The sequence below is a fragment of the Mirounga angustirostris genome, unplaced genomic scaffold, assembly GCF_029215605.1.
Source record: "Mirounga angustirostris isolate CCGP_5_RB_7025 unplaced genomic scaffold, mMirAng1.0.hap1 SCAF_4, whole genome shotgun sequence".
Taxonomy (NCBI): Eukaryota; Metazoa; Chordata; class Mammalia; order Carnivora; family Phocidae; genus Mirounga; species Mirounga angustirostris.
This window is the reverse complement of record NW_026991712.1, coordinates 164,625,907-164,653,848: the sequence shown is the minus strand read 5'-3', so window position 1 is coordinate 164,653,848 and position 27,942 is coordinate 164,625,907. Positions and strand designations below refer to the sequence as shown.

At 47.0% G+C, this 27,942-nt stretch overlaps 1 protein-coding gene and 2 pseudogenes across 1 annotated transcript in view; 2 read left to right on the top strand and 1 right to left on the bottom strand.

Moving 5' to 3' along the window:
- Nucleotides 1-27,942, bottom strand: part of CSMD2 (CUB and Sushi multiple domains 2) — a 590,090-nt gene that overhangs the window by 280,188 nt on the left and 281,960 nt on the right. The window contains exons 7-10 of the mRNA XM_064589508.1: nucleotides 19,183-19,260; nucleotides 14,118-14,205; nucleotides 13,310-13,434; nucleotides 3,853-3,974 (exon numbers count right to left, since the gene is read on the bottom strand). Coding sequence (XP_064445578.1) covers nucleotides 3,853-3,974; nucleotides 13,310-13,434; nucleotides 14,118-14,205; nucleotides 19,183-19,260 — 413 coding nt within the window. The remainder of the gene's footprint in view (nucleotides 1-3,852; nucleotides 3,975-13,309; nucleotides 13,435-14,117; nucleotides 14,206-19,182; nucleotides 19,261-27,942) is intronic.
- Nucleotides 21,763-24,458, top strand: LOC135363948 (60 kDa heat shock protein, mitochondrial-like; annotated as a pseudogene).
- Nucleotides 24,631-25,848, top strand: LOC135363947 (60 kDa heat shock protein, mitochondrial-like; annotated as a pseudogene).

The following is a 27,942-nucleotide window of genomic DNA, read 5'->3' as shown; positions in this document are numbered from 1 at the left end:
GCAGAACAATAAAGACAAGGAAAAGACCATAAAAGCAGCCAGAAGATCATACAAAGGAATGACAATAAACTTACAGCAACAATGGGAGCTAGAAGACATTGGGATAATATTTCCATGGGCAGAGAGAACGTAATTATCAAACAAGAATCAAATACTTAGTGAATAGCAGTGTTCTTTCAAGAACAAGGGGAGAACAGAAATTTTAAGACAAACAAGAACTAAGAAAGTTTGTCATTAACAGGGCAATAAATTCCAAAGCATGTACTTTGGACAGAAAGAAAGTAATTCCAAAGAGAAGGACTGATATACAAGAAGAAATAGTGAACAAAACAGTAGATGTGTGAGTAAATCTAAATGGACATTAGTGTTATTAAACAAGAGCAATAATGACTTGTGAGCAAAAGAAAGGCAACATGAAAATACACGCACCATAGAGTATGAATTGGGAAGGAGTAATTAAAGTCAGTGTTCTAAGACCTCTGACTTTTCAGGGGGAACATAAAATTACTATTTACATTAGACTTTGCTAAGTATGCATATTAACACTAGACATCTAGGGTTAACCCTAAAAAATACAAATGATAGTATAATTTAAATGGTCTAACTTTTTCAGTTGAAAGATGAATTGCCAGAGGGGATTTTTAAAAATCCAGCTATATACAAGACATATATAAAGCATAAGGAAGTAGAAAGGTTGAAAGCAAGAGAACAGGAATGATTTATTAAACCAAAACTAAAAAAACCAAAAAACAAAAAACAAACAAAAAACTGATGGAATAGGTGGGGGTAAAAGCTTTAAAGTCAAAAGCATTACTATAGGTAAAGAGAGTCATTAAATAACTATTTTTGAAAAAGCTCAATTCATCAGCAAGATATAAAGTTCTCAACTTGCAAGCTCTAACAGCAGTCTCAAAATATATAAAGCAAAAACTGACAGAACTTCAAGGAATATTAGGCAAACCACCATCATAGTGGGAATTTTTTTTTTTTTTTTTTTAGAGATTTTATTTGACAGAGAGAGAGAGAGACACAACACAAGCAGGGGGAGTGGGAGAGGGAGAAGCAGGCTTCCCGCCAAGCAGGGAGCCCGATGCGGGGCTCGATCCCAGGACCCTGGGATCATGACTTGAGCCGAAGGCAGACGCTTAACGACTGAGCCACCCAGGCGCCCCCATAGTGGGAAATTTTAATTTGCCTTCTCTTGCAGTTGACTGATAAAGACGGCAAAACAATGAAGATATAAAAGATATAAGCACAATTAGCAAGGGTGATGTAATGAAGATATTAGAACACAAAAACTGCAAAATACAGCTTATTTTTTCAAACACACAAAGAATATATGTGAAAAATGACATTCCTGATCCTAAAAGTCTCAACAAATTTCAAATGATTCAAATACAATGTTCTCTGACCACAAGCTTTAGATCAGTAACAAAAAGACAGCTAGACAAATCCTCTATTTGGAAATTAAGGAATATTTCTAAAAAACTCATGGTTGAAAGATAAAAGAATAATGGAATTGGAAAATATTCAGAACTGAAGGATAACAGAAATACTACCTACAAAACCTGTGGGAATGTAGCCAAAATAGTCCTCAGAGGGAAATTTGTAGCCTTAGATGCTTAAATAATATTGAAAAATAATGAATTAAGCATCAAAGTTAGGATGCTAAAAAAGGAGTATAAACCCAGAACATACCCAAATATAACAGAAGGAAAGAAACTGGTGAAATAGAAAATAAACATATCAAAAGAAATATTAACAAAACTAAAATCGGTTCTTTGCAAAGAATTAAAAATGTGAAACCTCTGGCAATGTTGATAAAAAAGAGATACAAAATTAGAAATAAAAGAGGGAATAAAATATATATAGTGAGAGATAGTATACACAACTTTATGGCCAATAAATTTGAAAACTTACTAAAATGGACTCAAGAAAAAAATAAGATAATCTAATAGTCTTTTAGTCATTAAAAGTATTAAATCTATAGTTTGAAATCTTCCAACAAAGGAACACCAAATCCAGATAGTTCTGCTGAAAAGTTCCACCAAATTTCTGAGGTAAAAGTTATTCCAACCTCTACTATTAACTCCATAGGATAGAAAGAGAAGATACACTGGCCAAATCATTTTTTGAGGCTAACAATGTCTTCTTGAAAAAAATCTGGCAAGGGTAATACGTAAGATGAAAAAAAAAAAAGGCCAATCTCACTAACAAAATGGAAGCAAATTACTAAACAAAATATTAGCAAATCAAATATAGACATTTATAACACTTAGATGTTTATTTACCTTCTAATACTAAATTACCAAGTTGGGTTTATCCCAGGAATGAAAGGTTGGTTTGACATTAGAAAAATCTACCGATGTAATTCACCACACTAAGAAAATTAAGGAGCAAATTATGATTATATCAATAGATATAGAAAGGTGCTTGATAAAACGCTACATTTATTCACAATAAAAGCACTTAGAAAACTAGAGTCAGAAGGGAGCCATAAATTAGAAAAAAAACTTCAGCAAACATCATACTTAATGATAAAAACATTCTATTTAACATCAAACAATGACAAGTGTGCCCACCATCATCACAATAATTGACATTATACTGGAGGGTCTAGCCAGAACGTTAGGGCAAGAAAAAGAATAAAGAGAAGGTATAAGGATTGGAAAGGAAGAAATAAAACCATCATCCTTTGTCCTTTCTAGAAACCCCAAGTAATTCATAGAGAAATCATTACAAGAATTGCCGTATTAAAAAACCAAAGAATAAAAATTAACTGCATCTCTAAATACTAGCAAGAACTTGGGAGAAAATGAAATTTTAAAAGATATGATTTATAATAGTAACAATAAATATAAGATATCTAGAAGTACATATATTAAGAAACAAACAAGATCTATAATGGAAAAAAATTACACAAGTTTACTGACAGCCCTAAGGAAATAGATATACCATACTCATGGATGGGAAGACTCAGTATAATAAAGATATCAGTTCTTCTCCAATTGATCTGTTGTTTTGGTATAATTAAAGATTCTAACGGGTTGTTTTGTGGATCTTGGCAAGATACTTGTACATGAGAGAACAAAGGGCATTGCATAGAAAAAAACTAAATGTGAAATAAACATGTGAAGAGATGTATATAGCAGGGCAAACTACACACACCAACAGACAAATCTTAGGGATATAATTTTGAGTGAAGTTGATTAAGAATATATATGACATGAGTATGTTTCTATGAGGCTCAAATGCTGGCTTACTAAATAATATATTTTTAAGGATACACATTTGTATGCAGACTATAAAGAAAAGCAGAGGAACAATAAGTACATAGTCAAGGTACCTGAGGGATAGGGAATGGAATGGGGTTGGTGAGGGACACGCATCACTAAGGTGACTGTATTTTTTTTTTTTCTTAAGTTGGGAGATGACTAAGCAATTGTTTGTTGTATTGATGTTCTTTCTGAAAAACAAACAGGGTTCTAGAGGGGAGGGGGGTGAGAGGATGGGTTAGCCTGGTGGTGGGTATTGAGGAGGGCACATTCTGCATGGAGCACTGGGTGTTGTGCACAAACAATGAATCATGGAACACTTCATCTAAAACTAATGTTGTAATGTATGGGGATTAACATAAGAATAAAAAATAAATAAATAAAAAAATTGAATATATTTTACTCTTTTACAAATATGCTTTTTAACTACTTGATATTTAATAAAAAAACAATTTTTAAGAATTTCCTGCAGAGAATCTACCACAACCAAGTTCTGGGTTTGAAACCCCTTGGAGACTAACTGTTCCCAAGCCAGACCTGCCCACAGGATTCTCCCCATCCACCCCAGGAGCCTTACCTTGGCAGGGTTGAGTGCTGTGATGATCCACACACAGTGTGCATTGTTGTCATACTGAATAGGGAAATTGGGGGAGGTAATGATGCCCGAGGGGCCTCGAAGGTGGGCATCACACATGCGGGCTGCAGAGAGGAGATGAAAGGCAAGCATCTTAGTTTAGACTAGATCCAGTTCCCATCCCCCCTCCTACTTCCAGCCAGAAGAGCCTGGAGTCTGTATAGTCCCACCCCAGATATAACCTGCTTCCTATTTCCTTCCCCAGTTCTCCGCAGGCTCAAAGGAAAGTCACAGTTCTGGGAACACTGGTGGAGGGGCAGGCCTGCAAGTCCTCACCTGCTGCTCTGTAGGCAATGATGAACTTCTGTGGTCAGGCTAAGCAAGCCTCCCTATCCTGACTCCACTGTGATTGAGCAGCTCATCTCCCCCAGGATGGTGTAGGCTAGTACAACTCATGCTGACCTAAAGCCAGGTAGGCCCCAGGCACCTATGGAAGTGCTGAGCTGCTCGCCCCTTGCTCTGCTGACCTGTGTTTCCCCATTTGCTCTCAGCCTCTTGAAGTAGAATCTCAGGATGTCCTTGTCAAAGCCACCCCATGCGGCCCGAGAATGTCTGCACCCAAGGACTCTGCCAAGGCCCCCAGCTCAGCCCAGTGCCAGGTACCCGGAGTGATTTCAGGGCCAATCAAATACTTCCCAATTCCTTCCCCATGCTCAGCACATGTCTGAAATAGGCTTTTGACTGGAAGCATAAAGATTCAAGGTGAATTAGAAGAAGTGCTCTACTCAAGTAGATATAAAGTGTTATCAATCACAGCTTAATCTAATTAAGCTCTTTAAAATAGCTTCTAAACTAATTAGATTAAGTAGTGATTGATAACAGTTAAGGTACTACATTGTACCTAGGTGTTTGCCTTCTTTAAAAACGTGCTCTTTAGTTCTGGCCACATCATTCTTCAGTGTTAGCGCTCAGCTATTTTAATAAAGAGTTCTATGAGTCTGTTCTATTGCTGCCCACATGGCAATTTATCCTAATTGTAGGCAAAGTGCCTAACAGTAAAGAAATAGTGAGCAAACTCAACAAGCTTAAGTATATAAAATGAAAGTCGTGTCAAACCGGGTTTCCTTCGATGGGGCAAAATATCCTAGGGCTCCTCTCCGTAGGTGGATAACAGCCACGATAAACCTTTCCTGCGAAAGCCTTCTTGGAGGGCCTGGGAAGCAGCTTCCACAGCCCCCGGACATAATTAATCTGCTCATTTCCTGCACTTGCTCCTGCACTCACTCATTCCCACATATATTGAGTGCCTGTCATGGGCCAGGCAGAATGTGGGGAGAGAAAAATATCTAGGACACACCCTTCCTCTCGAAAGGGCCACCAGTAAGCGGGGAAAGCAGGTGTGCAAACAGCCACGATCAAGCAGAGCAAGTGTTGTCAGAGGGTTATTTGTAAGAGGCTGCTGGCTCCGAATTGCTCCTTCTCTACTGGGACAGCACCCTCATCAAGGATGTTCCTTCTGGTGGCTGGCCCCGGTCTTATACCAGAAGGATCTTCTCCCTCAGGAGCTCCAATGGCAGTTGAGTCAAGTTTGAAAAAAGCCCTAGAGGAACCCTTTCCTCCATCCCCTTCACGTACAGCTCACTGTGCCTGTAATTCTGTGCTGGGAAACTCTTAGATTCACAGATTGTACTTGATACAACTGGACCATGGTGAGGAGAGCATAGGCTGTGGGGTTTACCAGCTTAGCCTTCTAGATTTGAAATCCATTTGCTGGTCAAGTTGGAAAGGCTCTCTGATTCTACTTCATCTGTAAAATGGGGCTAGTGATACCACCTCATTGAAGCATGGTGAGGATGAAATTGGATGAGATACTGGATGGGAAGACTCATTCAGGTCCTGGGACGTCATCAATATTCCACAAAGGGGACTATGGGACTCCCAAAGCCATGTTCATTCATTTCTAAAGGCCAAAAATCTTTTTCCTACCTTCCTTGATTTCTTCACTTAGGAATTTTTCCCATGGCTGAGAACATTAGTACACAAATTAGAAAAAGACCATCAAAACCAAAACCATGATCCCGCCCTACCTTTGCAAGGGGGACTTGTGGATTCAGAACCCTAGCCCTATAGGTAATTCCTACAAATCTCCACCAGCACCATTTATACCTCTTCTGCAAAGTCAGGTTTTGCTGCCTTAAAAGCCCTCACCTTCAGACTCAATTTATCCTGCACTTGTTTCTGGAAATTAGATGGTATTTGCATTGTTAATATATGCCGAAGGTCATTAGAGAGAACAGGTCAAAAAGGCATTTACCACTTTAAGGGCTTAAATAATTTATTACAATGTGCAAACAGCTAACATGGGAGCACCTTAAAATAGGTTCAGACTGGAGCACCAGCTTTTTCCCTCCGCTGTCTGGGTAGGGTCAGGGGGAGGGGGGTCTGTGGACAGACATCCCCCTGAACAGACAGCCCCTGGGATCCCACCACAGGATGGTTAGCTCATCAATGCCACCCACACAGGCTGGCAAAATGGGAGGTGCTCAGACAACATCTGAATAAATGAATAAACACATGTTGCTGTTTCTCTATTTGCCTTTTCCCATCAAATATTCTTCTGGATAACTTCCAGAAGTGACTTCTCCAGCACCTTTTGTGCCTAAGCTCTGCAGACAGCAACCCAGGGGACCTTTGGGAGACACCACTGGGACCCACAGCCAATCCTGGCATGGAAATAGCTTGGCACCAGAAAGCGAGCTACTCCAGATGTAAGTGCCTCTGGTGTTCTCCCTTCTCCCCAAATCTTATTCCCACCTTCTTCCATGCTGCCTTCCCTTGCCTCTCCTGCTCCTGACCTCCCTCCTTGCCCTTTTCCTAGGCCTCTCAAACCATGTCCCCACCACCAATTCTAATACAAACAAACCTCAACTTGTAGCTACATCTTTCAAAACCTCCCACTCCAACTCCTGCCTTGACTGAAGTCTGGCTCCTTCTCCCCAGGCCAGTGCTTTCCCTGCTGTCCTCTGCAGTGGAGAGTTTTCTCCCGCCCCCCAGTATCTCCTTCCACAAATGTTAGCTGACCCCACAGAGGTACTCTCCATTGATCTTCACTGAGATCTCACCCCATTGACACCAGTGTTGTCTCTTTAGCCCTAAGTTCCCTGTCCTCTCTTCCATCCTTATCCCACTTAGATCCCATGGTCTACCATTATGATCATTTTCTTACAAATCCACCCAAGTCTCTTGCTCCTTTTATCAGCTTGGATGACAGCAATCACGGATGAACCCCTCAACCTACATTCTCCAGGCCTGCCCTCATAGAGTCAAGCTTTGCTAGAGATAAGTCACATGAGTAGGAAGAGTGACACCACTATAAATTCATGATTACCCACCTCAAAGAATCCTAGATATTGCCCAGTGACTCTGCCATTCAGCTCTATGCTCTGCTCAAAGACAGATGCCCTCTCCATGTCCCCAGACCTCTCACCCTTCCCCTGGTCTCTCCTCACTCTCAGTTGATGACCTTGCTTCAGTCCCTGTGGATGAAACAGAGGACATCTGGTGGGCACACCCTCTCTCCCATATCCCAAATCTGCATTCTTATCTGCTTATGTGCTCATCTACTTCTTCCCTTCTGGTTCCAACAGAGAGATGGCTCCTTCACCTTTCAGAGGCCAGCCCTCCTCATGAGATCTGGTACCCTTGCCCAAGGTCAACCATGTCTATGAGCATAGCCAGGGCCTGCTGTTCTGGTGGATTCTCATAAGTCCACCTATGAGATCTTAAACTCCATCATCCCATTCTTTGCCCTGCTGCTTCTGTACCCAGCAGAGTGACTTGGTTTCAGTGGACCTGCTGTCCAAAATATAGGCCCCTCCAGCCCTCTGGCTCCCTCATTTCTCCCTGCCTATCGACCTCTACCTGGCTCTTCCCCTTCACTACCCAGTCTGGACTTCAAGACCTTTACCAATACCCTTATGCCCTCAACAGTCTTATATCTGTCATTGATGAAGTCTACCACCTAGCTTCATGGTTTCCATAGTAATTGAAGCTTCAGCTCAGGTCAGCCCTCTCCCTTGTCTTTGTTCAGTTTCCTTGACAATTTCTTACAGAGGCAACTTCAAACATTTGCCATTCAGTTGAGCCACTTAACCCCAGTGGTTGCTTTCTGCTCTCTGCTGCACTTGACCTCTCTGGAGGATCTGATTCTATTGAACCTTCTCTCTTTGTGAAATTCACATTCTTTGGCTTTCATGGTGCCTCTTGGCTCTTCTCCTACTTCTCTGACTGATCCTTTTCAGCTTCCTTCTTGTTCGTTAAGTCCTCAAAATTAGTTGTTTAAATCTGGGTAAAGAGTGTATTGTTCTTTGTACGCTTCCTTTAAATTGTCTTTGAGTTTACAATTAAATCAAAATAAAAGTTAACCAAAAAGTAGGGAAAAGGGTATTGTTTTATGTGCTTCCATCCAGAATATTGACTCTAAAGGATGTCCAGGTGCCATTTTCAAGTAGAATAGTGCCTTTGGAGTCAGGGTTTGAATCCCAGATCAACCCATTAGCTTTGTGCCCTTGGGCAAGAAGGCTGACCACTCCAAGCTTGAGCCAAACATAAAATGTGGATATTGCCACTTACCTTATAAAGAAATTATGGAAAATGTATACTGCAATGCTTTATCAAATACAAATAGTGTAACAACTGGGAGCTTTATCATTAGTACAAATATATAGGTATGAGTCTCAGGGAACAATGGGGCATGCTGTCAGTACATTACCTACGGGGAATAACTACAAAGGAAGGGAGAGGAAGGTTGGGGTAGGAGTGGGCAGAGTGGAGAGAGAGGGGAGGAGGGGATGAAAACAGAACTCTGAACAACATTAGTGTTTAAGTGGGCCTGGGAAGCTGATCCAGTGATGGCCACCAAGAAGGAAGACAGCCACCTGTAACTGTCATGCTTTCATTCCGCTGGTTTGTGCCCTATTTCCCACATTTCACTCCCATCTTATGAGAATGAGGGAGATGATTCAGAACGTTTTGGTAATTTACCCTGTGCCATATGGTATGTTAGTAGCAAGGCTGGAACTTGAACTTAGGTCTCTTGAGTCCTGAGTCAGGTGTTCTATCCATAAAAAGGCTTTTGTTCTTTTTTTTTAAATTACTAAATTACTTCATTTAAATCCAATTAGTTAACATATAGTGCATCACTAGTTTCAGAGGTAGCGCTCAGTCATTCACCCATTGCATATAACACCCAGTGCTCATTACATCATGTACCCTCCTTAATGCCCGTCACCCAGTTACCCATCCCTCCACCCACCTCCCCTCCAACAAAACAGAGGATCATAGGGGAAGGGAGGGAAAAAGGCTTTTATTCTTTAGAGATATACAAGTATATATAGATATATGTGTGTGAGTGTGTGTGTTTATGCATGTGTATTTGTACAGCAAATAGGGGATTTCTCCACAAAGGAGAAGAATAGTATGGTTTTCTGTTGAGTATCTACTTTATGGCTCAGTAACTGTATCTCATCTGGGGCTGATACTCAGTTCCTATTCTCTGTCAACACCAATTTGTGGGCACAAGAAACCAGGCCTCCAGGTCTCCTGGTTGTCAATTTGGTCCTATCCACTATCAGTGGTTTAGTGTTTAGTGTTCCCTGGAGCCTCAGGGTTCTTTGGAGGTAGCTTGGGGGCTGCTGAGAGGGGTGAGGGAGGGGCAACCCTAAATCTCCTGCCCCTACTTCAATGAAAGAAGCTCCATTTGTATCTGCTTTATTATTAGGCTTCTGCAAACGCTGATTTTTAAATACTGGGCTCCATCTGTAAAATAATTCTGCCAAGCTCTGTACTCTACCACCCACGTCTCTCTGGAGCTAAAGAGAATTAGTAAGTTTCATGTTTCCCTCAATCTACTTTAGATGATCAAACTTCTCTAGGACACATGAAATTCAAAACACTTTCCCCCCCCTTTTTTTTGGAACTTATTTCTTCGGTGGGATGGAAAGAGAAGAAAAACCTGTGAATACCTAATTTCAAATTCCAAAATGAGGGCACAGTCCCGTATTGTTCGCTCATTTCAATCACCGATCCATTCAGGTCACCCTGCAACATTTTTCAAGAACCTATTATTTGCCAGGCCCCATGTTTTAGCAGAATTAATTGCATGGAAAATGAATATTTAAAATCAAATCATATTTCAAATGCATTAGAGGAAAAATAATACCACTGTTATTAGTGGTGAATCCTTTTTAGAATGTGATCTTTTGATAACCTGCTTATTAGTAGAGCTATCCTGGAATTCAAAGAGTTTTGTCCCTTTTTATTCTTGAAGTGGGGTTCACTTAGACTTCTATAAAAAATTACAATTACGATAGTGATTCTAACTAATTAAAAACAAGAGATTTTTAAAAGAAAAACTTTCAAAACTGCTACAATGAGAGGACCCTTGAATCTCATCTCTGTCTCAGGCCTTGGCCTTCAGGGAAGCCGGGGACAGGCCATCCAAGTCCAAACCCAGGAGGCTTTGCCTTGTCTCTTCCTCCCTCCCAATTATCTGGAGGGGTGGGGGGAACAGGAGGAGGAGAATGGCATATTCTCACCTGCGCTGAGAAGCCCCTCTCTCTCCACCACAGTTGGCGCTGGTCACCTTCCATAAAATGGCTTGTTTAAATGTCGCCAGCACCAGGGAGAGGAGGTTTTGTTTTCCTAGTTCACAAGGGAGGGACCTGTGGCTCAAAATGAGGCAGGAACCTGCCCAGGGCCAGCAAGCTAATAGGAGGCAGAGTTGTGCTCTAGGTCAAAGCCTGTGTGCGCCCCCAGCTGCTGTGATTGTGATAAAATTGGCCAAGACAGTGAGGGAACAGGCTTCTAAAACCCTGCAGCCCCTAGATGCTAAGGAGGGGGTGCTCCCAGGCAGGGGGAGGCCGCATGCAGACGGTGCCTGATAGCACACAAGCCTCGCAGATGCTCCTGGATCATTTCTAAGTGAGCGCTTTCTTTTTTTTTTTTTTTAAAGATTTTATTTATTTATTTGAGACAGGGAGAATGAGAGACAGCATGAGAGGGAGGAGGGTCAGAGGGAGAAGCAGACTCCCCGCCAAGCAGGGAGCCCGATGCGGGACTCAATCCCCGGACTCCAGGATCATGACCTGAGCCGAAGGCAGTCGCTTAACCAACTGAGCCACCCAGGCGCCCTAAGTGAGCACTTTCAATACACTACCTCCTCTAGGCCTCACGGTAATGCCAAGGAGTAGTCATGTTCTATAATCGTTGCCTTTTAGCAGAAAAAAAGAGAAAAGATTCAGATAGGTGCAGGGACTGGCCCGAGGACACCCAGCTACAAAGCGGTGGGGGCTTCATTTGAATGCAATTCTGCCTGGCTTTGTTTCCCATGATTTTCCTCCGCCACCCAGCGGCAGAGGATGAGAGGAGAACGGATGTGTAAAGCTTAGCCCAAAGCTCAGTTAACAGGGTGGCAGAGAATTTAGAGTCCAGTGTGTCAAAATCACTGGACATGACCTGAATGGGCCACATAACACATCTGGATAAGCGTGATCACTTGACTGTGAACTTCCTTCTGAAATGCCAGTCCTTCCCTACCCTGGGCATAGTCACGTAAACCATCCCCCGTCCTAAGAGAAGAATCTTCTGCCAATGAAAAGGTTTTGGGAGAGATCAGATTCCACTACGGCCCAAAGGCACTGTTATTCTGGTTCCTCAAAAGGAATTTTGAAAGAACAGATTGGCCTAGGGTCCTTTTGGTCCTCAGACGTGATTAATTCTATGCCTCTCTACACAGCTGGTTTCTTGGCTCCCTGGAAGTGGAATGTTTGCTATCTTATTATTCATTCATTCAATCACACATTCAACATCTGTTATCGAACACCTACTACTATCTGCCAGGCCCCATTCTAGGCATTCTTGCCCTATTGAGCTGATATTCTAGCGTGAGGATATTTGTTTTCTTGTCAAGCTTTTTCTGATTCATTAGATGTTTCCATATCCACAACTCCCACATTAGCACAAGATGGGTAGGGTAGGTACCATTATCTACATGATTAAGAAAACAAGGCCAGGGAAAACGGATGATTTGCCAAACTGCCCATGGCTAGCTGGTGGCAAAGCTGGGAGTTATACCTAAGACTCTGTCTTTTGTTTGATTTTTAAAAAATATTAGCTAAGTGGAATCTTTGAAATAATATCACTAAGATCAGTGGGAACACAAAGTACATTAATTGTGGGTCATGGCCACCTCGAAGCTGAGTGAGAATGAATACATCTGAAGCTTCTTTCAAAAGTATTTTCATGACCTTCTTCCAAGATTACTCAACAACACATTAAAAAAAAAAAAGGGAGTGGGTTTCAGCTCCAACTCTGTCCCTTCCTTACTGTAATCATCATCTAAGTTCTTTCTCCTGGACCCCTTTCTGTGCATCAATTTCATTTTAGTATATAAGCCTGGAGAGAGGCAAAGCATCTCCTTCTTAAACTGGGAAGGATTCAGAATATAACTTTATGGCAGGCAATGTACCTTCTCTTCCAAAGAGGCACTCAAGAGAGCAACCGTTGGCTTTGTTCACAAACTCCAGAGAGACTGCTCAGTCTTGCACCAATTGCTGAGCTCTGGTCATGTGCATAAATAGTAGAAGAGAGATGCACACAGGGCAGGAGAAATGAAAAGCCAGCTACCGTTGCCCTGGGGGTTGAGGCCAGGGGCTTCTCTACCATAGAGGCAGCTGCTGTCCTGTCTCAGGGAAGGAAAACATTCAGGTCTACTATTTTAAGATGTGGGGGACGGGGGCCCTGGCAGCCCATCCTCAGGCCATGCATGTGATGGCTGGGAATGTGGGTGGCGGGGCCTTTGAAAACAAGATGTGCCAGGTGTGGGGTTAGAAGATTCCTACAGAGAAGCCTTCTGATATCAATGGTCCACGTGACTCCTGCCTAGCTAAGAGCATTCTTCTAGAGGTGACAGGTCTGTGGATTGCTGAGCACATGGAAAGAAACAAAGGCATTGAGACAGAGGGTTTGGGGTGTATATGTGTTATACTGGAGGGAATCAAGGTAACATTATTCAAGCTGACTTCCCTTCCACTTGAGGTGTAGTTGTGATGTCTTTGTGCAGTGAGCTAGCAACCTGCTTCCTATGTGCCTCCCCCACCTGACCGTAAGGTCCATGCCGGGCAGGGGCCGTGTCTGTCATCCCCACCTTTGTATCTCCTGATCCTAGCATAGGCCTTGATACAGAGATGGTGTTAACTAAATATAGTAAGTTAATCAGTCAATGAATGCAGAACCCAAGGCCTGGAGCACAGCGAGAGTGAGGCAAGCCAGTCTGGATGCAAGTGTGTACCCTCAGGGACCAGGAGCTGGGCTCCATCCTCCCTGCCCAGCCCGGGCATGTTCTCCAACATTCCATATTGCCTTGTTAAAGGCCAGCCTCCCTTTCCCGGGGCACCCTCACCTCTGCAGACCGGCCTGTGGTCGCTCCAGGCCGCAAACATGTCGCTCACTTTCATACAGGTGATCCGCTTGGACCCTTGCAGGTCATAGCCCTCGCTGCAGGTAAACTGGACGCTGGATCCTAACCTGGGAGACAAGGCGTGTCTGTGAGCTCAGCCCTGGGCCCACCAGGCCCGCCCAAGTCCTTCCCTGCTCCACAAACAAGTACCACACCAAACATTATTTCTCCTCTGTCCCTTCATCTCTACTCCACTGTTTTATCACTTAAAATCTCCACTGAAAGGAAGATTCATCTTTTTTTTTTTGGACCATTTAATGGTCTTAGGATTGAGTTAAAAGGTCACTTTGTGAGCAAAACCGCCATGCTCTGAGATGTTAGGACAGCTAAGAGTGGGTAGATGATACCCATAAATTTTAATGAAAATGGAGGGTTCTGGGAAGATACTTTGATTATTAGAAACTCTACAAGATGTACCATCTTGGGGCCCTAGGATCTCCAGATGAGGGGAGACATAAGCTGCCTGCTGGCATGTCATTACTGGTGAGGGCAGTTCCTGTACCCCGGGGACAGGTGTGCTGTGTGTCCCTGGCAGTCTGCAGCTCTCTTCTTCCCCTGAAGCCTACAGGCACCAGTTCCAGGACTGGCCCAGGAAAGAATGCCAGACGCCACAGTTCTTCTCCAGAAAGTGTCTATTCCTCAATCCACACTGTCCTCTGCATTATACCTCTAGGAAGGCCAGCCCCTGTCTTCCCCCCAACCAGGCCATCCACCCTTCTTTGCAATTAGAAAGTTCCCGAACGGGTCTTACCTGAAATCCGAGCCTAGTCTTTTGCCCCTTTCAGGTATGCCGGGGTCTGGACACATATTATGCCCTTGGGACACACCAACCTGAGTTACTACAAGGCAAAAAACAGCACATACAGAGATGGGTAATCACAGGAAGGCATGTCCGGGGCAGTGGCTCAGGGTGGGGGATGGATACAGAGACAGAATGAGGCCCTGCTCCGTGGGGCTGTGTGGGGTTGTGGGGTCTCCTGGCTCAGGTTTCATGAGTACGCAAGGTGGAGAGCTGCTTTTGACAAATTCCTTTGTGAGCAAAGTCCAAGTGAAATTCATCAAGAGCATAGGGGCTCAGAGGCAGACACCCCAAACCAGCAACTACTCTGTTCCTTTGTCCCACGCCAGTGGCCAGAGGTGGACGGTCCTCAGCCCCCAGTGACTCCTCACCCTGTGCTTTGGATCCGGGGGTGGCAACTCTAGATGAGATGATCACCCCCAACCTCAGCCCCAAATGGAGAAATGACTCAAAGGAAGTTAAATAAAAGGTGGATATGTGATCAGGAACAGTAAAGAATGTAAGAGAAAGCTGCAGCCTGAAGCTCAAAGCAGAGCCTTTAGCTCAAATGTGGTTATTTCTGCCAAGAAACCTCTCCCCATCGGACGCTTTTCAAGCTGAGTAAGCAGTAAGCAGAGCATCCCCTGTCCAATGCCACCGGCCAAGGGCACCACGCAGAGATGGCACCCGTGGTGGTTCTGGCAGGTGGTGGGATGCTCTCACACTTGCCAACACCAGAGTGCTGTTTATACAACCGTGTGCATGGTCCTCTCTGCCAAAGGAGAAGCCTGGTCAGGGGGTGGCGGATACACACAGTTTTCTCCTGTCTCCAGTGGAGAGGGTAGAAACTCCCTGGACCCTGCTGGTTTATTGTTCTCAAGATGCTCATACTCATGAGGCTGGAGCTCTCTCACATCCCTGGATTCCTGGCTTTTGGTATCACTGGGAGCTGGGGCCTAGCATACAGCTCCATTCAAGCCCTCGCCCATCCCATGGTCCCAACAGCACTCTCAAGACAGAGATGACAGGGAGCGTGGAGCAATATTCCGAGTTGGCCCATGTCCCTCCCACCCACTCAATGTCCCACAATATGAGCAACGGCTCCATTCCTCATTCACTCACCCACTAATTCCCATACATTGGTACGCAGTAAGCATTCAGTGAGCACCTGGTGTGTACAAGACCCTATTTTCGATACCATGGGAGATGCAACTGTCAGATTTCGGATATGACCACTGTCCTCCGGGAGCTCCCAGTCAAGTGAAGATATGAAACAGAAACAAACTGCAGAACCACAATGGGGAAGTGATGAAGACGCAGCTACAGGGAGGCTGAGAGGGAAGACCTGTCTTATGTTGCTGAGAGAAGCATAGAAGGCTACCTGGAGGAGGTGGCATTTAACATGAGTAGTCTGAGATAGTAGGATTTGAACACATGGTGACAGAGGAACGGCAGTTCAGGGAGACAGAGGAACACAGGGGGGTGGAGTGAAGACATGGAAACAGAACTGGGGGTTGCCCAGTGTGGCCAGAATAGAAGAGAGGGTACCAGTGACATGGAAGAGCGGAAGGTGAAGCTGTGGAGGTCAGACCTTTAAGGGGTTCAAGTCTGATCCTGAAAATGGTGGGGAGCCACTGGAGAGTCCTGACGGCGGGGGAAGGGCACAGTAAGATGCTCAGGGGGAGGCTGGTGCCTTTGACACCAGTTGGGAAGTTTTAAGATTGTCCAGGCAAAGGACAAGAGCCTGGCAGTGGGGACGAACATGAGGGTGTAGGAATGGACATGGCAAAGAAAGAGTCCCCAGGGCTCCTGGAAGACTAAAGTGTGGGGAGAGGGAGCAAGGGCGTGCCTCACCCGGGGACCTGTGGAGTCCCATCTCAGACTCACGGAGCCTGGAGTTCATTTCTACAGTTAGAAGACTGGTGTAGACCCTGTTCAAACCTCCAGGTACCCCAGGGGGTGGCTGGCCAAGGGAACCTGGGGATCTGGACAGACGCCACACAAGCCACACAGCTGGTATCTTCTTGGTTGTGCGGCATTGAGCTCAAGGCCTCTCAGGGAGCCTCTTCTTCTCCAACATTCCATATTGCCTTGTTAAAGCCAGTCACTCCTGCCAGGCATTTCCCCTACTCCCATCCCCTTCCCCACTAAGCCTCTCCTTCCAATGCTTCCACATCCTAAACTCAGCAATGTCACTGTTCCTGCCAGTGCAGGACCCTCCAGGCAGGTATAATGAGCCGGAAGTCCTGCTTCCTGGAGCCTCCGTGTTCCACAAGCAATGGGAACAAAGGAGGTGACAGGGTGGGGATAGAAAGGCGAGGGGAGGCTCTGTTCTAAAAAGATGAGGATGTCAGTCTTGAGCTGTACTTGTGCTTTATCTTTGGTAAGCCAGCCTCACCATGATCCATCGCTACTGAGGACTCATCAGCTAAGCGCTCACCTTCCTCTGGCCTGGCCTACTCACCCCTGCCCACGGACCACACCCCTCCCACAGTCCCCCGTGCCCACCGCATGGGAACCATGCCGCCCCTGGTAGCACGTTAACATGATACAGCACTTTCCTGCCCTCTCGCTTGGTACTCACACCACCCAGGGAGCACGCAGAGCTAAAGGCTGCGGGATGAGGATGCGGCTGGACCAGAGAGGAGAGGCCACGGCAGAGCCCACCTACCCAACCCCAGCCCCGCACATGCGCAGCCAACCCTGCCACCCCCCTTTCATCAGCCCGCTGGAAGTAAGGCTCAGGCACCATCCTGGAAGTCACCATCCCAGGGGTCAGTACTCATAGCCCCCCAGGACCCTGTCTTCCTGGGAGGCCTGAGCGCACGGACATCCAGGCTCCCCAGGAAATAAGCAAAGATAAGTCCCAGTGAACACTTTATGTCTGAATGACGGAGTCAAGAGGGCTTTCCCCTCTCTTTCCTTAATCCCAGCCTCTCCTGCCTATTCAAAACCAGCTGCTTATGTTTGTAGCATTGATTCATTGTTGGCTACAGAGAAGGAAAAGGAGAGTGGGCCTTACCCCAAGAAGCCACAACACACTCAGAAAGGCAGTGCCTTCCACCCAAAGTGAAGGAGATATGGACACGTGGGCAGTCAGGACTGATGGCCAGGGGTCGGTGGTACCCACGGACCACCCAGTGAAGGCAGTAAGTAGGGTTCGGGATAGGTCAGCGGGGTCCATTCCTCTCCTGAAGTTCAGGACTTCTGTCCACAGGGAGTGTGGGCAGGCCACCAAGGGCCAGACACCTGCAGAGATTTGGTGGCCTGCCTCCCCGGCAGCTGAGCTGCGTGCCCATCCTTCTCTGAGGAAATCTCAGAGGGAAGACCAGTGTCTTGTAGTAGAGAGGTGTGTATCTTTTTCAGAGTTTCTGCATTATTTCATGAGAATAAGGTTTCTTCATCTTTCTGAGGGAGTTTCAGGCACCTCTGAGTAGCTAATGAAAAACACGCCCCTCTCCAAATGCACCCACAATATCACATGTAGTTTTTAGCCAGTTCACGGACCTCCTTAAGTCCTAGATCAGGAAGGCCCATCTTAGATCCAACAGCACCCTTGGGAAGAAGGGAGGGTAAGGTGTTGCATCCCATTTCACAGATTTGGAAACTAAGACACCAGTGCCTGGAGTAACACAGTCACCTGAAAACACACTTGCTCTCCCAAATCTGGGCCATTTCCTTGGAGTCCTACGGCTCCAGGGCAAACTCTGAAGTGAAATCATGCTGACCTCAGTTCCTCTCCTCTCCTGTGGCTCCAGAAAGAATGAGCCTGTGAGGGCCAGGGCTGTGGCCCAAGCCTGCTCTGCAGACTCCTGGTCTAACCCCCGGTTCTCCTCGCTCCTTCCCCTGGCACCCTCGTGGGACACAGAAGCAGGGCTCCTGGCCACCCCTCTGCCATCAAGGGCAGAATGCTGAGAGACAGCAGTCCCCAGAGACTTGAAGGACCACAGAAAAATCCCACAGCCAGGTTCCGTTCGGTCGGGGACTCTCCCCACCCAGCTCCCTGCCACACACACCACACAGAGCTTTGGAACCACTGATGGTTGCTCTCCATCCTTCTCAGAAAGCACTTCCAGCCCCTCAAGAGAAGTGAACACGTGGAGGTGAGATGAACGGAGAGAGAGTCAGGACGAAGGGGAGAAACAGCAGAGAGGATGCAGAAGAAGGAGGGAGGAGGGGTTAGGAGAGAGAGAAGCAGAAAGGCAAAGGAAGGGGAGGAAAAGGAAAAGCAGAAGGCTGGTCATCTGGAGGGTCCCCGACCACGGAAGGCTCCCTGCACTCAACTTCAGAACAAAACCTGAGCGGTTCTCAGGAAAATCTCCACTGCTTTCAAGTCCAGCTTTCTGGGGTGTCCCAGAACCTTCCTGAACCCCTGCTTATACTCTAGCCCAAAAGTTCCTTAGCACAGGCTCTCATCAGTTGTTTCTGGGGTGACATTCCAGCCCATTCCCCAGCATCAAATGTTCCCCTTTTAATCGTTCAAACACCAATAGCAGAAACATGCTCTCATAGATAAAACCTCCCTGTGCCCCAGCAGAGAGACCCCAGCACTGCCCCATGGGCTTGAGTGCAGAAGTCCACCCTCTAGCCCAGCCAGGTCCAGGGTCCCTGGAGCAGGCTCTTGCCCTGGGAGTTGGAATGGGGACCCTGCCGCCTCCAAGATCCCAGCTAGGGGTTACTGACTCCTAGGCAAGGAGCAGAAAGAGGACTGTTTCAGCAGGTGGAAGTGATTCAAAAGGAAAAATAAAGAGAGAAATGTAGCAGTAATGACTCCCTGGACTGCAGTTACAATGGGAAGTGAGGGGGAAAGAGGAGGAGGGAGGGAAGTGCAGGGAGGGGGAAGAGGAGGCAAAGGTCAGACCCTGGGGCTGCTCACTAGCCACTAGGTCAGTGTGTCCATGTGTAGAACCCGGGACGGAAAGAGGCAGGATTGAAGGGAAATCATTCCAGCATCGTCTGGCTTCCCCGCGGTCACAGCACCAGCGGGTCTGACCTTAAGCAAGAGGCCCGGCAGGCGGGCAGGCAGGCGGACACTTACACACAGATGTCTTCTGGCTGTTATGTTTGCTGGGCATCAGCTTCACACCTCGAGACTTCAACTCAATTTGCTTCTTGACTAGAGAGGAGGTAAGAGGGAAAACCGTTTCAGTTGTTATCTGTGACTGGGGATGGGGTTCTTCTAGAATGATCCCCTCTCTTGGCTTGGGATAGTCCAGAGTGGGTCAAAGCCAGAAGTCCCTCTGGGTGAGGACATACCAAAGGTGGCACTGGAGTGCAGCAATGCCCCTGAATTGTCACCCTCCCTGTATCCACACACTTTGCAATGTGATTTTATAGTTCTTCCCATTAAAAAGGTGGGGTATATTCCCTCATCCCTTGACTTTGCGTTTGGCCACTGGAATTTTGGAGGAGGTCCTGATGTGTCCAAAGACTTGCAGAGTGCCTGCCAGATTAGGCTTGTCCTCTCACATCCCCGTCATTGCTGGGAGAAGGCATGGCTGATCCCAGGTGGATGAGGAACATGTGGAGCAGAGCCAGTCGGCCTTGCTGAGCCCAGCCTATGCCGGCCGGCCTATTGTGGGCAGGGGAAGCTGAGTCCCAGAGGTCCCTGGGGGATAGTGCCTGGCTCAGGAGGTGGCCTGATGACTGAATTGGGTTCTGATCCAATGTCAGTCCAGTCCACAGCTCATCAGGAGTTTGCCAAGTAGCACAGAAAAGGCACCAGCATGAGGACGCCACAGTTCCAAAGCCATTCCTCTGAAGCCATCCACCTCCTTTGTGTCTGACTGCCCCAGGTCCCCAAGGTATTCTGCTGGCCTCTAAGGGCTTCATCCTGTCTCTGAGTCTACTGCTCGATGCATCTGTCCCAGACCCCCATGACCTTTCCCAGCTGGCCCCTGCCGGGTGGCTCTGCCCCTCTCAGATGGGTACCCAGCAGTGGTAGCGGCGACTGTGACCAGGCCCTTCCTGTGTGCCAGGCCCTGGGCTAAATGCCTTTCAAGTTCTTTACTCATGTCAGCGTCCCTGACTCGTCTGTTTCCCCCACACCCAACACCCACACCTGATCCACCAGGATCCATCAAACCCTTCCAAGTATATCCCAAGTGCAGTTTCCACATCTGTCATAGTCCAGGTCTCTGGTGCTTCCCCCCTGGTTGCCATGACTTCCCATCTTCCCTACCCCATATAGCCTGTTTTCAACACAAGGGCCAGAGGGATCCTTTAAAAACATAAGTCAGACCATATTACATCTCTGCTCAAAACTCTTCAGTTTTAAGAGTAAAAGTAAAAAGTAAAAGCCAGTCTTTCGAGTGGCCTGCACAGACCCATCTGCCCTCCCAGCACCCCTCCGACCTTATCTTCAACCTTAATCACTCTTGTTCAGCCACACAGCCCAGTTTCCTGCAATGCTCTTCTCCAAGGGTATCTTCCCGACTCCCTCCTTCCCTGGAAGCATCTGTGAAAACACCGCTTCCTTGCAGACTCTTCCTCTGACCACTGTTCACAGCGATGCTGCACCCTGGCTCCCTGGCTCCCTTCCCTACTTTACTTCCCTAACTTTCCAACACACAGGATCACTGACTGGGTGGTTTCCAGCCCCCCCACCCCCGGCATTGCAATGCAAGCTCCAGGAAGGCAGGGGTTTGTGTCTGTTTTCTTCACTGGTACCTCCTCCACGCCTAGAACAGAGCCTGGCACACGGTGGGCCCTCAATAATGCCTTCATTTGCTCCTTCCACATCCATCGACCTTAACCAGTACTTACTATACCTACTTGATAGATAATCACGTGGTGGCTCAGAGTGGTTTAAGTGATTTGCTATGGGTCACATAGCCAGGAGGCAGCTGTGCTCTTGGTTAAACCTAAGCATCTTCTCTTATGGCCTGCCTCCAAAGCCATCCCAGGGGCACTGTTAACCTTCTCCAGAATCTTTCCTTTGCCCCGGCTCAGGCCCGAAAAACTCGGTACTTGTCCTGCACTTGAGGTAACATGCCAGTCCCGAAACTAGAGCCCACAGTGATCAGGCATGCAAGGGCCCATCTCCCAGTTCCCCAATAATCCCCAGCTCTACCTAATCAAAAAGCTCCCCAAGGGTTTGTCCCCTGGCAAGCTGCTAAACTGAATGCCTGATCAAATTCAGTTACTACCATGTAGTCACTGCTGCCCAACATGCATTCAAAGCCTCTTTATAAATGTGCATTACTCTCCATGTGTATCCAGCAGGAAAATTTCCAGTGAACACTAACGTGGACCCATTATCAAACAGAGGGTATTGGTAGGGAAACATGCATTATTCAAGCCTAGCTAATACAATACAGCAGGGGGGAAATTTCTCGGATTCAGTCATCCCTAAGAGAACAGGGCTGGCCCCAGTACTGTGGGGATAGCTCAAGCTCTTCTCCCTGATGCCCCGGCCCTGGGGCTGGGGTGGGGAGAGGGGTCTCCATGAGCAAGGCTGGCCCACTCAAGGGGAGGTCTGTGCGGATGACTCTGGGTACCTGGCCGAGAAGGAGGAGGTAAGAGTCTTCCCAATCGCCTCGTTTCCCGTCCTAGTGTTCTCTGGAGGAAGGGAGGTGAGGAGGGGCCCGTGCACCAGGAACGTCATTTCCAGGGGCAAATGCTGCTTCAGTTTTCCCTGCAGCTGCTGAAGGGGGGCGGGGAGAGGCAGGTGGGTATGAGGGGATGGCTAAGAGGGAGTCCTTCTTCCTCTCTTCTCAAGGTTGCACTCAGGAAGACGCTCCAGAAGGAATCCTTCCAATTTCTGTGCCCATCCGCTCTACTCGGTCCTCCCCAAGAAGGGCTGTGTGACCCACCAGGTCAGTGCTTTATACCTCCTGGGCCACTGTTAGCAGTGGCTGATGTCATCATCCTCCCCGACAGGAATGAACTCCTGTCCTTCTTTTCCTTCCTGCTACTTACCACAGGATGGAACTTGCTAAAGCAGTAAGAAGTGAATGAGAAGGAACCTGAGAAGCCTTAGGGCTTCTTAATTTACAGATAAACCTTGTGACTGTTTGCTCCTCTGAACTGGTCCCAGAGGTGCATGGCCCATGCTGTCTGTGTGCACCCCACACAAACACAGGGAAGGCAGGGGCCCTGCTCTCCAGACTGTGGTTCCTTACACCAACAATGCAATCTCTAGAAGATGTATGTTCAGGCCGAGCTGGCCCAGGCCCAGGCTCTGGGGAGGGGAGCCCATACAGAGGACCCATACCACCGTGGGAGCTGATGAATGGGTCAGGAAATCACCTCCATATGCTGAGGCTTCAGTTTTTGAGTAACCCCAGGGAAGTTGTCACACCCTGAATTATATACAACTAATTTGTCTTTTAAACAGTTTGACCAAGTGGGTGGTGAGTGATCAAGGAAAAAGGAACACCATGGGAAATCAGCCACAAAATGAGCTTAGTCAGAGCTAGCTCGACAGACAAGGGCAGGCCAGGTAAAAATCTTCAGGAAACAAGAGCCCTTCTCCCTTTAGATCTCCACAGTGCGCTACTGACAGATGCAATCAGAAATGCAGGATAAAGTAGCAAGAACCTAGAGAATTTCTGGCATGTATCCATTCATGTTGTTCATTCGGTCGTCGTTCATTCATTCATTCATTCATTCATTCATTCATTCATTCATTCATTCATGGACCCCCCACTAGTGTAGTGCCAATGATATTACACTGAAGCTCTGGTCTCTAAAATGGATTTTGTAATTGTTGATGCGCTGCAGAAAACATGGAGCCTGGGGCTGGTTCCACGGTTCTGGCTACACTTGAATGCATACCCCTGATGCACATATGTATGTGCCTGTGCATGGATCCATGCACACATATGCATCTGTGTCTACAGCGGGCACACCCACAACACATTTGTGCCCTTGGGTACGCATGGCTCCAAACACTCACATACAAAATATAATTCACACTTGCACATGCTTTTGCACCGTGAACAAAGTCAAGACTCCCAGAAAAAAGTGCTGGCTTGAACTGGTTGATGGAAATCTTACTAGGTACATTCATCTCCTCTGAATGATAATGACTACAGGAGACTGCCAGGCTGCTCCATTCATCCTTTATATTCTGGTTAATTACAAGACATTTCCCTGCTGTTGTAAAGGTTAGCGGGACACATGGTACACATTTAGCTAGAAGAATCTGGCAATACAAATTCCTCTCTAGTCTGCAGCATGAGTTATTGGGCTGAGCTAGCAGGAGACAAGGACCTGTTAGTGGAGGAGGGGAGCTGCTAAACCTGTCTCCAAGGCTCTGGGAATCACGAAGTGGAGGGAACCTGTAGCTTCTTCTCTTCCCAATGGAGTCAGACTTCCCTTCACAAGGGTGAGCCCCGGGACTAACCCTGATCACTCCCCTTTCCCCGCCACTTGGCTGTCCTACTGGCTGGACCATCCCTTTATCTCCCCACACCTGTTCCTTCACCAAACCCAGTTCACTCAACCCTAGAAAAAGTTTCCAATGTGTATCTTCCTTTCAGGATTCTAAGCCACTCCCGCCCTAAACTCTTTTTTGCTTGGATTTTACTCACCGACTCACTCTCTATAACTCACCCCCCAAGATGTTGCAGAGGATGCTTTTAAAAAATGGAATCTGATTTTTCCCTTAGAAAACTTGGTGGGTGCGCACCCTGCACTCTGCCCCTCCCTTGTCACTGACGGCATGCCTCTTGCTTGGCCACCAGCCCTGCACAAATGCTTTCATTACTCACAGTTCTTTGCTAGACAAAGTCAGTGTCTAGCACACTGGCTCCTCATCTCACTCAGATTTATGCCAAAGATGGAAAATTTGCAGCAGATGCCCAAGATCGAATGCTTCAAGGTACAAACCTTCTAGCAGAGGCTGAAGCCCTTACTATGGAGAAGGACAGTGGGAAGAGCGGTGGTATGGAACAGAGCTGGGGAAGCCTTGATGTAATGAAAGGTGAGATGTCTGTTGCCAGGTCAGTGGACCTGAGGGATAAATATAAAACGACTGCGCCACCGTTGACCAGGTGTTGCCAACACACAAATAAAGAGGCTGGGGTGGCACCATCGTTGCCACTGCACTGGCACACTCCATGGCCACGGAACTCTCGAGAAGATGAGCAAAGGTGTTAATCCAGTGGAAATCAGGAAAGGTGTGATGTTGCTGGTTGATGCTGTAATTGCTGAACTTAGGAAGAGCCTAAAACTGTGATAACTTCTGAAGATATTGCTCAGTTTGCTCTAGTTTCTGCAGATGGAGACAGACAAATCGGCAGTATCACTTCTGATGTAATCACAAAAGCTCAAAGAGTATCCTCGCAATACAGGGCAGGAAAACACTGAAGGACTGAAGCAGGAATCGAAGGCACAGAATGTGCCTAAGATTGCATATCTCCCTACTTGCATAATACATCAAAACTTCAGAAGTGGAAATTCTAGGGTATTTAGGGTTTCCAGTGTCCGGTCCATGGTACCCACTCTTAAAACTGCCAACACCCAGTGAAAGTCTTGGGTTATGACTGCTGAAGATGCCCTCAGAGCACTCACTTGGAATAGGATAGTCAGCTTGCAGGTTACAGCCACCCAAGTTCCAGGTTCTAGTGTCACGGAAAGAACCAACAAAGCTGTTGCTATTGATGCTGTGGTGTTTGGAAAAGAGAGCTGGGCTCTGAATTTTCAAGATCGTTTGCTTCATGATTTAGGAAAAGTTGGACAGGTTATTGTGACCGAAGATGATGCCACATTCTTGCAAGGGAAAAATGACAAGATTCAAAAAGAGAAATATTCAAGGAATCACTACTAATGACTGTGGAAAAGAAAAGCCCCAGGGCCATCTGGGGACACTTCAGATGGCAGAGCTGTGCTGAAGGTCGCCAGGACAAGTGACGTGGAAGAGAATGAAAAGAAGGAGTCACAGGTACAGTGAAAACTCCAAGACCCACTGCTGGAAAAGGCACTGTTTGGGTGCTTTGCTTTGGGGCATTCCTGCCTTGAATTCACAGCTCCAGCTAATGAAGAGCAAAAAACTGGTACAGCAACAATGGAAAGAACACTCAAAATTCCAGCAATGACCACTGCCAAGAATGCAGGTGTGGAAGGATTGTTGATAGTTTAGAATATGATGCACAGCTCCTTAGAAGCTGGTTATGTACTATGCTGGGTGGTTTTTTGAATATGGTGGGAAAAGGAATCATCATCCCAGCTACGGGCTGTAAGATGTACAAAGCAACTGAAGTCTGTAAGAAGAACTTTGTTGGATGCTGCTGGTGTGGCCAGTGGGTTAACCACAGCAAAACTCATAGCCACTAGGATCCCTGAAGAAGACAAGGACCTGGGCAGGGTAGATGGCAGGCAGTGCGGGGAGTGGCATGTTCTAATTTCTAGAACAGTGCTTTGCCATTGTTAATAGGCTGTGTGGTGGTCTTCACAAACCACCTCTGACAAGTCAGAAAACAACTGGAAGAAAGATATTTAAGGGAATCCCTATGGCTATCGTTGTTGGTTTCATGGTTTGGGCAATGCTGTTTGCTCTACCTGGCACGCCTTTTCCCCTCTTCTCTGCTTGGCTACCTCTCACTGGTGAAGGCCTGACTCAAAGGCTATCTCCTCTCTCTGGCTGTGTCTACATCTCGGGGAGAAGTCACTGCCCTTACAAGACTTGATTCAGGCATCTGCTGAAGCCCTTTTGACACTGTGACATCATGTCCTGTTCTCCCAGCTATTTGTCCCCTGAGCTCCTAGGTCTGTGACCTGTGACTGACAGGGCCAAGCACACAGAAGTTTCCCTGAACTGTCTGATGATTGAGTGGATGAATGAACGACCAACTGTTAGAAGAACATGTGCTTTACGTTCTGCCTGGAGCACTGGGTGTTATGCACAAACAATGAATCATGGAACACTACATCTAAAACTAATGATGTAATGTATGGTGATTAACATAACAATAAAAAATAATTAAAAAAAAAAGAAGAATATGTGCTTTGAGTTCATTTCCTGGCAAAAAGAATGGGTTACACTTGAAAGCAGGCGAGGTGAGGGGTGCCGTGTTTTGTGTTCATGCTGTTTTCAGTTCAGGCTCACTTTTGATTGAGTTTAGAAGCTTGGCTTCATGGGCACTGGACTCTGGGCTCCTGAGCCTGGAAGTAAAAACAACCCTGTGATTCGTGGAGGGGTCCCGGAGGCCCAGAACCTAACAGGGAGGCTGGCAAGGGTTCAGCAGCTCAGCATGCAGACAGGAATCAGACAAAAGAGTCTGAGCACGGACCACAGGCTCAGTCACACGCCACAAAGAGACAAGTTCATGTGGAAAACAGAAGCTTGGGTTTGTTACTCTAAAAAGCATCTCAATACGTGCAAATTGGTTTCAAATGTTTGAGTTTATTCTGCAGACAATTGAGACTCGGCATCGGACTTCCAGAAAGCAGAGGAGCTGATTCTCTCACTGTGGAATATCTCCCAACTCCTGGTTCCCAGAGTTCACTTGACAAGGTAGGCAGTGCTAGTCGACGGCAGAGTCAGGCAAGGATTTGGCTGAAGGGAGGCTCGGGGAACTGGACAATGGTCATCGTGTCACGATGGCAGGCAGAGAGCCCACGTCTGAGGACTAGAGCCACCAGCTCTAACTCTCACTGCACAAGGGGTTCCCCCTATAACAGGAAGTCAAGGTGACTGGTGGAGTCTGAGGCCTGAGGGTTCCATTTCCTGAGCACCTGCCATGGGTCAGATATTTTAGCAGGACCTCCTTCAATTTCCAATAGCCCCGTGGGGGTCAATATTATTCCCTCTCTACGGACCAGCAGGGCAATAGTGAGCTGTGGGCTATGCTCTCTTCCTAGCCAGGGAAGACCCTCACCAGTTGTCATTGTCATTGGCAACTGGGGGCATTTAAGAAAGGCTCGTCTCGATATCATTCCTTGCAGGCTTGAAAAGAAAGCAAGAAAGCAATTAACACTGTGAGGACTGAAAATAGTCCTCGCCTGGAGGCAGAAGGATTGATTACATAACCTTAGTGGTCTCCCAGAACTGGAAGGAAACTTAAGGAATTTTGATTTCTGTGGTTGCCAAACACTTTAGGTATAGGAACCTGTGATTATACTTCTAGGTAAATGCCCACTACACAAAACAAATTAAAGAGACTGCTCTGGTTCAAGTCAGTGGTGTGGGGGTGGGGTGAACCTGGAGCCCCACTCACTCAGGCCCTATCAAAATAGCTGCGGGGAGAACCCCTTTGGCCTCCAAGGAACCCACTTTGAAAACCACTTTTTTGGGTTCCCTCATTTCATGCTACATACATCTGAGGAGGACTCCTGCCTTGGGAGGGGATCGGAGGCCTCCGCCTCTACTTTGCCTTGAGTCCTCACATCTCTCTCTCCAGTGCAGACCCTTCTCTGAGCTACAGACTGACAGACCAGCCAGCTACCTGCTAGATGGCCCCCAAGCCCTGATAGGCTGCTACTATGCCAGGATCAACGTGTTCCAAGCAAATCCACCCTCATCTGCCTCTGCCCCAGAGCATGCGCAGGGAGGAGAGGCAGAGGGAGAGAGAGAAAAGCAGACTCCCTGCTGAGCATAGAGCCTGATGTGGGAGTCAATCCCAGGACCCTGGGATCATGACCCGAGCCGAAGGCAGACACTTAACTGACTGAGTCACCCAGGCGCCCACAGGTCTCCCTCTTTTTAAAGACTTCTGATCTCCTGTCTTCAGTGCAGCTTCTGACAGTGTGAGTCCTGCCTTCCTCTCCGGCCTCGGAGCTCACTGCCTAGACTGCTGCCCTGAGCTCTGGGTGGCGGGCTTCACGCTCAGGCGGCAAACATTTTTGGAGAGAG